Genomic DNA, 13,579 nt, shown 5'->3' with positions numbered 1-13,579 from the left:
TGGTAAAGAACTCCGAGGTCCCGGAATTTATGAGAGAGCGGGGGTGGGGTGGGGGGAGGGGTAGGTGGGCGAGGGGGCGGGGGAGGGCCTGGTCTCTTGTATCCCAAGTCACTGTGTAGCTGAGGGAGACCTCGGGCTTCTGATCTTCCCGTCTCCCCGGTGCTGGAATAATGCACAGTACACCTGCTTTCATGTTGTGCCGGGGACTGAACCCAGCACTGTCTGCATGCTAGGCAAACACTCTACCAACTGAGATACACCTCTCGTCTGTTGTGAACATGGTCTCTTTTATATATGAGAATAAAGATAACAATAGATACAAGGTACCAGATATTATGTTATATGAGGTTTATTAAATGAGCATGGGGAGAGAAGAAAAGGGGGGGAGAAGTAAAGGGAGGAGTAGAGAGAGACCTTGTGGACGGTCTGTTCTTTTATATGGCCCTGGGCAGGGCCACGCCCCATGGCAAGTAAGCAATGACGTCACAAGTAGGCAGACTGAAGCAGAATCCTAACAGTCCCCTCCCCTCCCACCACCTATATACCACACTCTCTCTGTGGGTGTAGTTCTGGCCTTGGATTCCCTACCCCTGTGTCAAGTTTAGCGGCATCATCAGCTTACTGACCTTTGTTATTTTGACTGGGCATATTGTAGTTCATCATTTTAATTTATTTGTTATTGATTGCTATCAAAAAAGTGGTAGTTCTTAATAATTCATATTATTGACCATTGTAGGGTTTATTATTTTTTTTAATGGAAAAATTCTCACACCTGCATCTACTTCCTGAGTACTGAGATTAAAGGTGTGTGCTACCCTTCCTGGCTTGAATCAAAGTCTTTTGATGGTACATTCGCTTTTTTTTTAGATGTATTTTTATCTTTTATGTATGAGTGTTTTGGCTGCATGCATGTCTTCCTGGTACCCTTGTAGGCCAGACTGGTGCATCAGACCAACGGACTGCTGGAGCTACAGATCGTTGTGAGCTGACCTGTGTCTGGCAGGGACTAGAACCCAGGTCCTCCACAAGAGCAGCACGTGCTCTTGCCCACTGAGCCATCTCTCCTGCCCTCGGTGCTACATTTAAATTCAAGAAGAAAATCCTATGTACCTAAAACTCCTCACTGTCTTTGAGTTCAATGAGCCTGGCCCCTCTCAGCCCCATTCCTACTCTACAGGCAGAATCTAAAGGCTAGACACTTGTTTTTCCTTTCCCTGGCTTGAATAACAGATTTTTTTTTTTTTCACAAAACAAAATTTAAATCATTGTTTGGATGATGCAACGTGATTCTCTCACAAGAGGTTGTAAAGTCAGAGACAGTTGAAGCTTTGCTACTTCCATCCAGGCTTGGTTGAAACTATCTTGGATAAGGGTGGAGCCAGGCCTCCCCTATCTACCTAATGCTGCTCACCTCTTACCTCAAATCTCACTGCCTTATGATGCTGCACTGCCTCACATCACTCAGTAAGGAGTGACTAGCCTGGAATGTGTCTTACTGAAGGTGACTTGCTATGTAGACTACTAACTAAGCTGGTTAACAGCCTCAAGTTACCCCACACTGCCTCCCCTGAGCTGCATATTTGCCTTTAGAGGGGAAAGAGACTTTTCTTCCCTTCCTTCCTTCCTTCCTTCCTTCCTTCCTTCCTTCCTTCCTTCCTTCCTTCCCCTCCCTCTCTCTTTCTCCTTTTATGACCCCAACTTGAGGTGATTGAAAAAAGAAAGAGGAAGTGATTTCTGTTTGTTCCTTCTTCTCTTCACTTTTCTGCCACTTTCTCTTTAAACATCATCTTAACACCTTTAATTGGGATTTGTTTTTTACTTATTAGCCTAGAAATGTTATCAAATCTTAACTGGCAATAACACAAAGTGAATAAGCATTTCTTAAGTATTTTAACTATTTCATTCATTCAAGATGTATCAGCGTCTACCATATTGCAGGACCATTACTGAGCAGTTTTCTAGTCTTCATTGCTAAAGTCTAGTGGATTGCTTGCTGCTTTTTATTAAAATTAAAATGATGTTCATATAATATTTTATAAGAAAATTGCTTCCTTTATAATTGATCCTTTGTGGAAAAACTATTCATTCTAGAGCATTACACACCATAGACACATTCTTTTGCCTGATGTCTTTTTGTGTGTTGCCTTTTAGTAGTTTAATTAAGTTGTGGAGTATTTTTTTCTCTTTCGTCTTCCAGAACCGCCCACATACCTTTTTACGTCCTTTCCTCCAGCTATGTTTAAACTGAACATTCTACTCTATTGAATTTTTAAATGGAAGCTTTTGCTAGATGGAGATCTCTGTGCTGCTTTTGAAGAGCAATAGCAGTGATATTTTTTTAATACATCTATATTGTTGTGTAATTCTGTAGAACAGTTTTTATGCTGCTTTATATGGAGGGTCCCCGAAGGCTATTTTCTATGGAGGGTGCTTTATATTACCCCAGTAGTTCAGCAATTGAGAATTATGTGTGGTTGGAAAGCATAGAACCGGCTTGCAGAAATGTGGGGGTTTATTTTTCTCATAATATCATGTCCAGAGGAAGCAGTGCAGGGTAAGGACAGAGGAGTCTTGATGTCACTGGTCCAGCTTCCACTTGGCTTGCTTCTGCGCAGTTCTTTCTGTATATCTTTCATGCAAATAGTCTCTGTATAGTTGCCTCTGTATCTGGTTTCACACCTGTATTCCAGGTAGGAAGAATGAAAGGGCAGGGGTGAACCTGCAAGAGAAAGCAAATCTGCCCTGCTCCCGCCCCTGATTGCTTACACCTCACTGCTTACATCTCATTGGCTGGAACTCTACTGCAGGGTCACATACAGCCTCAAAAGAACAATATTCCAGCCATGAGCAAAACTGGAGTCTGTTAGGACGATGAAAGTGGAGAGTGGGTATTAGCACGTGACTGTCTCTGCCAGTTTCAAGCTTCAGATGGTAAACTTTCTCAGCACTAGGGGAAAGCACATCAGAATTCCATTTAATTACTGAACTTCATAACCTTGCTTTGGCCTTGGCTTGCACATTTTTTCTTTTAATGAACAAGCTTGTAATCAAAAGACAGGACGATGCGTTTGTGACAGCTAATCACAGGAAAAAGGACGGGGTTCTTAATCATTTGGTTAAAGAACGTGTCTGAAACAATTTCTCTCGTAAATCACAACGAATCTGTATAAAATTGTATGGCTATGTAAAATTAAAAGTAAAGTTAACTAGAAATCCCAGGCTGGCTGTCACACTGTTATTACAACTTAGTAGGGTCCTGGTGCTCCAGGAAGGGGCCGGAGAGATGGTTCAGTGGTTACCAACACTGGCTATTTTTCCAGAGGATCCAGGTTAAATTCACAGCACCCACATGGTAGCTTACGACTATCTGTAATTCCAGTTCCAGGGGATCTGATGTCATCTTCTGGCCTCCACAGGCACCAGGCATGTGTGTGGTACACAGACATACACAGGCAAAACACCCATACACATTATATATACAGATATGTGTTTGTGTGTCATGTGCATGTAAACATATGTACATATACATATTTAGACATGTATGCATATAAACATATGTATATATACACATACATATCAATGTACACACATTCATATGTGGTGTGCATATCAACATGTAGTGTATATAATATATATGTATACACACACACGTGTGGAATGATTAGGAGTCGACAGGGATGTTTTAAATGAAATAGTGAAGGAAGGAGTCTCTGCCGGGGTCCGAATACAGTCTTTCCCTCTTAATCTAGTACGTGGTAGTTGATCGGTGACCACTGGAGGAGATGCAGAAGTAAGAGAAGTGCGGATACACACACGGGGCCACCACAGGACCGAGAGGGGGAATCATCTGTCAGAACTAGAAGAGGCTCGGTAGCTTGACACGAGGCTGAGAAGCACAGCCACAAAGGTGGCTCAGACAAGGGTATTCACTGCCAGCGAGTGTGTGTGCAAGACTTGGTGGGGAGGTCGAAGGAGTTGTCAGACTCCTGTTGTGGAAAAAGGAGTTTCTAGAGAGCTAGTGGGTTAAACAACACCAACTATCACCATACCACCCTGCTGGCCAGACCTCCAAAATGGGTCCCCGTGGCCAACATCCGGCTCTCAGCAAGGCTGTGGGACCCCTAGGGAAACATCCATGTCCTCACCCTTTGCAGCCTCCAGGTTCTTCGGTTTTACCCTTCCTAGGTCAAGGCCCTGTGTGTGGTATCACTTTTCTTTCTGACCCGTGCTTCTGTCATCATGTCTCCTTTTCGGACCTTGATGCACCGCCGTCCCTCTTATAAAGTCACAGTGATTACACTGGGCACCTGGGTAAACCAGCATCCTAACTATTTGCCTTTGCCATGCAGCATGACACAGCAGAGGTTCTGAGGGCCTCAGTCTTGTGAGTGCTGGGATTATACACAGCACAGTTGTCATATGAAATTGTACTTTTTCCTTCCTGGAGCTGACTTGCCAAAACTGAGAACTACCCATCATGCTGTCTTGTCTAGGAATATCAGCGCGATCATCTTTTCCGCTCTCCCATTTTTTTTTTTTTTGAGACAGGGTTTCCCTATGTAGCCTTGGCTGTCCTGGACTCACTATGTAGTCGAGGCTGGCCTCAAACTCACAGCAATCCACCTGCCTCTGCCTCCCAAGTGCTGGGATTAAAGACGTGCGCCACCACGCCCAGCCCCGCTCTCCCATCTTACTATAATGCAGAGTATGCTGGCTTAAGACATGTGTATATTCCTTTAATCTTGGGCTGTAGAATTACTGCTGTAGCTTTGGGAGTTATAAATGGGAGAACGGACACCTCATATTGTTTGTTCCCACTTTTTTTCCTGTGGACTACTAGAGGTCTGCAGAGACTGGCCTCTCTTGGCTCTTTCCCTCTCTACCCATCTCTCTTCTCCAACCTGGAAAAGCACTGAGATCAGCAGGTTACACTTGAATTATTTTTAATAACAAGATTGACTTAGGCTCTCTGATCTATGCAGACATAAGAATGGGGACATTTCCAAAAGGTTGACTATATGTGGAATTTACCTCATAAGCCAATGCTAATGAATTATGAGAGGAGCAGAGATTTTGTAGATCTCTTGTCTGATTGTTGATTTTATTTTGTAGTAAAGGGGCAGAATTAAGTTTTCCTAGAAAAAATTTCTTTTTGAGCCAATGAGAAGACTCACTGGGCAAAGGCACTCAGTCAGCTGCAAGCCTGCGGGCCTGATGTCCATCTCTGGTATCCACACTGTGGAAGAAGTGCCTGGCTCTTGCCCTGACCTCCACATGTGCACGCACAGCTCCCACCCACATGCTACACAGATAAAATGAGTAAATTGATGCTTATAAATTAAAATGTTTTTCTCAGATGCATTTTCCACTATGTTAGTCAACATATTCGCTTTATTGCTCTTGAAGTCCATGCAGATTTATGCACAGAGGCATAGTAACAGAATGACAAGGAAAGATGGCCAAGTTATATTACTAAATAAAAACCAATTTATACAACTGTGCCTACATTATTATTACATTTGTATACAGATTACACAGGCTACACTGGATACACTAATGTGTATGCATTAGAATATACTGAAAAATAATTTCTAAAGCTAAATGTAACTGTGTGTCAGGGTTTAATAGAGCCAGACAGGTTTTAAGAAGCAATTTTCTATGTAATTTGACATGATTTTAAGTATTACCTTTATAATTGAAAAACATAAAGCTATTTACTTGTACTTTACAGAACATGAAAACAGACACTGGGAAATTTTAAATTGTAAGATTAGCAAACTGTATTATAGTATGTCCTGTTTTTAGTAGAAAAGGTTGTAAGGCCCGTGGTTTTGGTTTCGGTGCATTTGCTTGTTCTCTTACGTAGTTACAGGTTCGTGTCTTGAAAGTTTCTTGATAATATGAAATTTGGCTTCTTTGATAACTGCTACAAAAATAGAACCAGTGATAGAGTATTCCCAATATATGATGAAATAATCACCAGCAACGTAGTTCTTCTTACTGTGTGTGTTTCTCTCTATGATAAAAGTTTAGAAACAATGCTTAAGCAAAAGTGAAGTCAAAATTAACTGCAACCCTGCATTCCAGAAATTGTCACTCTTAAAAGTGTGGCTTGCAGAGTTCTTTTGGGTCAAGTTTCTTGTTATTTCCTGCAGTGCATTTTTATAGATTTTTGGAGAACAGATTCCATAACCTCCTTAAGCAGTTTATTCTTAGATCCCTTGCTTTGCCTTGGTTTCTCTTTAGAGCTATATCTTTCTCATTATGCCTGAATTTATCATTGGGGTATTTGTTATGTAGCCGAGCAGCCTGAGCGTTATTAGTTCTAATCATTTCTCATTAGTTCTTCCAGGGCAAAAACTTTATATTCTGCAAACTAGAATGCACAGTGTTGCAATGGAATGAACATGTGCCATTGCACTTGGATGTAAAAAGAATATTTTGGATATTAGGGGAAAAGTACCACTCAAGCTAGACTCTGGTCATAATATTTGCACTAACATTTAAAATATTTTGAGAGCTGTCGTATGGAACAGATAATAACTTGATACCATATCAAAGCCATTGAATGTTGTTTACAGTCTTAGGCTGTTTGGTAAAACCGTTGTTATCTTAGAGAATATATCCTCACGGCTAACTGATTGATCCACACGGCCATACAATAAGTACTGATTCAGCAATAACAGGGTAGCTACAGAGTTTCCATTTTTAAAAGTCTAAATATAACTTTTTTTTCTCAGTATATTCAAAGTCCCTCCCTGCCCCCGCTCCAGAAAACAGGTAAAAATAACTTTTAACATCATGGGGAAAAAAAACCACTTCATTTTATAAATTATAACTCTGCTTCTTATTTTCTCATCTTTAGGGAAGTCTGACTTTTCATCTACCCTATAGAGACTTAGTTAAACCCACATGTGTTTGTTAATTTGTCTCATTTAACAAAAGTTTAGATTCTCTATCAAATCTGTATAATAGAACTTTATGCTAAAATGTTTTCCAAATCTCTTGCCATTGAAAAACTACCATTACATTGTGTATAAAAGTATTCATCCTATACTCTGAGAAATTTTTCCTAAATTCACCAGTTTTAAATGTTTTCAACTATTAAGTCTATCTAGAAGGCTCAATATTTTGACAGCATTCAAGCACTTTCTGAAGTGTCACATAATGTAAGCACAGAATTCTTTCAAAAACCAAGCACTCCTAATGATTTAGCATGGGAGACGCTGTTCAAGTGCAGTTGCTCACCATCCGCATTTAGCCACGGGCTGAAGCAGGTGGTTTGGATTTCTCACTGGCAAGCAGATAAGTGGCCTGAGCAGCATGCACTTGTTGCAAACCTGGAAGTGTTGCTTTTAGCATAACTTGTCAGTCCTTGATCTGACTGGAAACTGCATTTTGTACTTCTGAGGTTTTTAAGAACTGTGTAAGAGCAAATAGTCTCCACATTATTGATGGAGCTAGGGCAGTCCCTTACAATGACGTATATGCTGCCAAGCTTTGCACACTGTGTGAATGTTCACAGTGAACAGGGCGAACTCGTTAGTTTAGGCTTGCCACCAAACAGCTTCACCTCAGCTTGGTTTGTTCCCCATACTGATAATGAGTTAAGCCTTATTTTCAGCAAGTTTTATTACGTAAAACAGCTCTGCTAGTCACCAGTTGTCAGATCTTTGTTGTTCCCCTGAATTCTAAGCATCCCAGAATGCTAAAGGAAGCTGAGCCAAGTCACTTGTTTATAAATTTTCCAAATTGTAAATCTGAATACCTATTCAGTTCTTTGACATAAGAAATACTACAAGTGAATTCATTTTTGTAATGATCAAATTTAATGATTTCTTAGAAGTGTATATAATAGTATTGAAGGCTAAGTAATAATTATGTCAAAAGATTCAAGTATATACATATTCTATATGGCTGGGCCAACACAGCTAGATTTCAAGTTCATGAAGACAAATTGGCTTTCAGTTACAACATTTATTTCTAGAGATCAACCTAGGTGAGGGTTTTATACCCATACCTAAAAAATTTGGGGCTGGTTAGATAGAAACAGGTAAAGTGCTGCCAAGCTGATAATCCAAGTTTGGTCTTTGGAACTTATGTAGTGGAAGGAGAGAAGCAAGGCTGCGGATTGTCCTCTGATCTCTACGTATGCACCATGAGACACGCATGCTCACTAATGCGCAAGCACACACACGCACAAACACACACACGTAAGCACATAAATTAATGTAAAATTAGTATGATTTGAACTATGTATAGGTAGTTATGAACACTGTGTGGTTTGAATGGTTTTCCTTAGCAAACCAGGAGACCAGATTATAATAAACCAAGGTAGCTGAAAGAGAAATGGGAAAACTCACTCTGCTTAAGATCCTCGACCCTTGAATCTCAATGCCAAGAAAGATGATTCCAACTCTAAAGAGGGGAAGCTGTCCATGAGAAAAGACTAATCTGTGAGCCAGAAGACTAGAGGTCTCCTAGTTAGAGACATAACACAGAGGAGTTAGGTGAGGAAAGCACTGAAAACAACCGACAAGGTATGGCAAGCCTGAGCTAACAACCTCACGTACATTCTTTTTTTTTTCCTTTTTTTTTTTACTTTATTAATTTATTCTTGTTACATCTCAATGGTTATCCCATCCCTTGTATCCTCCTATTCTTCCCTCCCTCCCATTTTCCCCTTATTCCCCTCCCCTATGACTGTTCCTGAGGGGGATTACCTCCCCTGTATATGTTCATAGGGTATCAAGTCTCTTCTTGGTAACCTGCTGTCCTTCCTCTGAGTGCCACCAGGTCTCCCCCTCCAGGGGACATGGTCAAAGTTGAGGCACCAGAGTATGTGAGAAAGTAATATCCCACTCTCCACTCTACTCTGGAGAGTGTTCTGTCCATTGGCTGGATCTGGGTAGAGGTCTGTATTGTCCTTAGCTGGTGCCTTAGTTTGAGCGGGACCCCTGTGCCCAAATCTGCCTATCATAATGTTCTACTTGTAGGCTTCTAGGACCCTCTGGATCCTTCTACTTTGCCATTCTCCCATGCTTCTCTCATCTAGAGTCCTACTAGAATGTCCTCCCCTCTGTCTCAGTTTCCTGGTAACATAAAACCAGAGACACTAAGTCACTTAGAAGAAAAAGTGGGGAAGAACCTGGAACATATTGGCACAGGAGACAACTTCCTGAACAGAACACCAACAGCCCAGACATTAATGTCAACAATTAATAAATGGGACATCATGAGGCTGAGAAGCTTCTGTAAGGCAGGAGACACTGTCAAGAGAACAAAGCGACAGCCTACAAACTGGGAAAAGATCTTCACCAACCCTACATCTGACAAAGGTCTAATATCCAAAATATATAAAGAGCTCAAGAAATTAAACACCACCAAACCAAATAACCCAATTGAGAAATGGGGCTTGGAACTAAACAGAGAATTCTCAACAGAGGAATATCAAATGGCTGAGAAACACTTAAAGAAATGCTCAACCTCCTTAATCATCAGGGAAATGCAAATCAAAACAACTCTGAGATTCCATCTTACACCCATCAGAATGGCTAAGATCAAAAATTCAAGCGACACCACATGCTGGCGAGGATGTGGGGAGAGAGGAACACTCCTTCATTGCTGGTGGGAATGCAAACTAGTACAACCACTTTGGAAATCTATCTGGTGCTATCTCAGAAAAATGGGAATAGGGCTTCCTCAAGACCCAGCTATTCCACTCCTTGGAATATACCCAGAAGATGCTCCAGCATACAACAAGAAAATTTGCTCAACCATGTTCATAGCAGCCTTATTCATAATAGCCAGAACATGGAAACAGCCTAAGTGTCCATCAATAGAAGAATGGATAAAGAAACTGTGGTACATATACGCTATGGAATACTATTCAGCTATTAAAAACAAGGAATTCCCGAAATTTGTGGATAAATGGATTGAGCTAGAAATGATCATAATGAGTGAGTTAACCCAGAAGCAGAAAGACTCAAATGGTATATACTCACTTATATCTGCATATTAGCCCAAGGGGCATGTCCCACGAAAGCCCTCACGTACAATGTTTGAGGCGCCTTCCTTACCTGTCTGGTACTTGAGCATATTATAAAATGAAAAAAAGCGTTTGTCTGTCTTTGTGCATGGGAGTCTCTTCCGTCTTCTTCCATTTTCTCCGGTCTTCCTCCTTGTTGCCTCTTTCACTTGATTAATCCATGTTTGTCCATGTTTGTCTTTCTGTCTGTAAGCCTTACTATGAAAGCATATTAAAAAGAAATCAAAAGTAATGGTTGGGAAAGCAGGGCTACTGTATACTTAGAAATTGCCCTCTACATTCTTCCGAGGGGCTAGAGGACTTTAAGAACCTTTCTACTCATGTCCTTAAACAGATCTGTTCAACACTTAGTATATTTTGTGTGAGCACTGGAGACCATATGTTCTAGCTCAGTTTCTACTGCTGTGATCAAGAGCATGAGCAATGGCGCACGCCTTTAGCCCCAGCTCTCGGGAGGCAGAGGCAGGTGAATCGCTGTGAGTTCAAGGCCAGCCTGGTCTACAAAGTGAGTCTAGGACAGCCAAGGCTACACAGAGAAACCCTGCCTTGAAAAACCAAAAAAAAAAAAAAAAAAAGAGCATGAACAAAGGTAACTCTGGGAGGAAGTGCTAGGTTTATCTTGCAAAACTGTAGTCTATCACGTGGGGAAGTCAGGGCAGGAAGTCAAGGCAGGAACCTGGAGGCAGGAACTGATGCTCTAGAGAAACACTGTTTACTGGCTTAATGCCTGTGGCTTGCTCATCTTGCCAGGGTGACCTAGGACCACCTGCCAGGGTGACACCACCCGTGATGAGCTGGGCTCTCCCACGGCAATCATCAGTCACGATTTCCCAGAAGGCTCCAGCTTGGGTCACGCTGACAAAAACCCAAGAAAGACTATGCATATTCATTACTTTTCTTATTGCTGTGATAAAATGTCTCTCAAAAACAACGAAAGGGTTGTGTTCATAGTTTGAGGGGTAACGTCCATCCCCTAGGGAAGGCATGGTAGTGGGAACATGAGGCAGGTGTCCGACTGCCTCGTGTCTGCAATCAGAAAGCAGACACAGATGAGTGCTATTGTTCACACTCTGTCCTTTTCACTCAGTGTGGGACGCTGGCCCACGGAATGCCACCCACACCTTCCCTCCTCGGTTAAACTTCTCTGGAAACTTGCTCTCAACTATGTCCGGAGGATGGCCTCCTAGGTTATTCTAAATCTAAGCAAGCAGTCAACAGAGAGTAAAGATGACAAGGTACCAGTGGAAGTACGCTGCAGTGCAGTGTCTATCAAGGGAGACAAGCGTCAACCTAGCCATTACACAAACGTGAGGACAGGTTGGCTTTATCATGGAAGAGACAGGGCCGGATGGGAGAAGCAAGAGGCCCGCTCTAATTCAGATGGAAAGGCGTGGCTCTGTCAATTCCAGCGGGAGGTGGCTTGACTCTTCCGACCACAGTGGAAATGGGCAGATAGGGTGGGAATTTTGGAAGGAGCTTAGTTGATAATAGGTGAGTGTAAGTAGAGTGCAGCTGTTGGGAGGGATGCCCGTGTCATCAAAGCCTTAGAGCACAGTGGTTGTGCTCAAAGACCCACGAGAACTACACACTAGAGTTTATACCCTTATTCCCGAAGCTGGTGGACAAGCTGAACATGATATTTTGGCAGGGGTTTCAAAAGGTTACAGACCTTCCTCTCTCTTTCTACCCTCCTCTAAGATTTTTAGATACTGTAAATATCAGCAGATGTGAGTAGTTCCCCCCCCCCCTTGATAAGTGGATCAGAAAATTATGAAAGGAGGCACAGTAACTCAGCGTCATTTAATTAACCTGTCTGCCGTGGAGGTGAGCTTTCCTAGAGACAGGCCTGCTCACTTCGGTGCTACTGCAGATGGGTTCGCAGGAAGCGGGTCCTGAAGCAGATTTGGGGTGTTTATCAGGGACCGTATGAAAGGAGTGTGGGGGAGCCAGTGAAAACTAAGGCAGTAGGAAACTGAAGTACGTTTTTCCATATGAGCACATCTTGGGTTGGGGCCAGCTTGCTTTCGGACCCGTGCTGCTTTGTCAGGGGTCAGGGGCTGTCTGTCCTCAGAAGGGTGCGCCTTTAGATGAGGCTGCACTCTGCAGCTGAGTCCAACAGCAAGGGAGGTGACTGCAGAGGCAGCTTGCACACCGGGTTCCCACAGGAGTACGTCACTCCTGGAAAGGGTTGAGGACCTGGCTGGTGCACTTGCATGTTCACCACACTGTTATCACTTATAGTAAAAGTGAGGAGGAATTCATTCTTCAACTAATGTCCTTCTTTTATGCCAGAGCGGTAAGACATCTGCCCCTTCCTGATCACCAAGTATTTACCAGTTGGGGCAGTTGCATAAAGGAGGGTTAGGAGGGAAAGAGAAGGAGTGGCCAAGAACAAGAATGGTGTGGAAGAGCGACCAGGGAGACGGGTTTGTCAGTAAAGTGCCGGCCACACAAGTGTGAGAACCCAGCTAGACCCCCAGCTCTGCATAAACACTTGATGCGCTGGTGCGTGCTTGACCCCAGCACTGGGAAGGCAGAGACCATCTGATCAGTGGGCTCCTGGTTCCCATGAGAGACTCTGTTTCAAAACACATGGAGGTTGGCTCTTGAGAAATGACACCAGATGTTGACCTCACACCACCACTTGTACACACACACACACACACACACACACACACACATACACACACCCCACACCCCATAGGAAAAATACCCTGGAATATAGAGTTATAATATCCACTCCTGCTTATCACTTTTGAAAATAATTAAGTGAACACATCTCTAAAAATATTAGAAAATCGGTCTGTAAAATTTAAAATGTTTCTTGTATTTTGACAGATACAGGAAGTGTGAATAGAAGAGAGTGGCTGTTCATGATGATTCAGAGGAATGACAGCTCAGGTATTTTTTTTCCTACTTCCATCTGTCCTTTTTGATTTATAGCATATTATGCAGTTTTGAAATGATACAAACTTAGAATGCTGATTTCTAAAATTCTACTAAGGAAGACTGGTTTTGCTTACATGGAGTGACTGGCCAGTTCTGCATAAGGCCCGTTTCAGTCACAGCTGAGGACAGGACAGTGCTGCCTTCAAAGTTCTTCTGCTGTGTTCTTCCTGAGGATGTTTGCATCCTCTTAGGCCACACGTTAGTTGTTCATATTAATACAAGCGTGAGTTTTTGTTAGAGATTTTTAGGTTATTGTGATCTATGCCTTGGCTTTAGTGGACCTCTTCCTGTGTTTTCTCAAAAAGGTTAATCTACTAAATTCAGAGACGATATGCCTTTGGGTAGAGACTATACAAGTATTGAACATACTTAGAATCTTATTTGAGCTATTACATATTTAGCGTTAATTTTTTTGAGTTAGAAACTTATCTTCTTGTGTAGTTTTATTAATAGAGATGTGATGCTTAAATATTTCCTGTTGGTGCCTAACATTTAAAAAATGTCTGGAATGCAAGTAAATTGAATAGCATGATAATTACTGGCATTGGCAACGTTGACCTCACACAGGATTGCTCTTTCCAT

At 42.2% G+C, this 13,579-nt stretch overlaps 1 protein-coding gene across 2 annotated transcripts in view; it reads left to right on the top strand.

The window, feature by feature from the left end:
* CCDC148 (coiled-coil domain containing 148) overlaps positions 1-13,579 on the top strand; it is a 281,360-nt gene that overhangs the window by 76,292 nt on the left and 191,489 nt on the right. For both annotated transcript variants that reach the window (XM_084799663.1, XM_084799664.1), the window contains exon 5: positions 12,887-12,949. In XM_084799663.1, coding sequence (XP_084655789.1) covers positions 12,887-12,949 — 63 coding nt within the window. The remainder of the gene's footprint in view (positions 1-12,886; positions 12,950-13,579) is intronic.

Source organism: Acomys minous, assembly GCF_964271855.1.
Source record: "Acomys minous genome assembly, chromosome: 10".
Classification (NCBI taxonomy): Eukaryota; Metazoa; Chordata; class Mammalia; order Rodentia; family Muridae; genus Acomys; species Acomys minous.
Note: the sequence above shows the minus strand (reverse complement) of the source record. Positions and strands in the feature narration are given on the sequence as shown.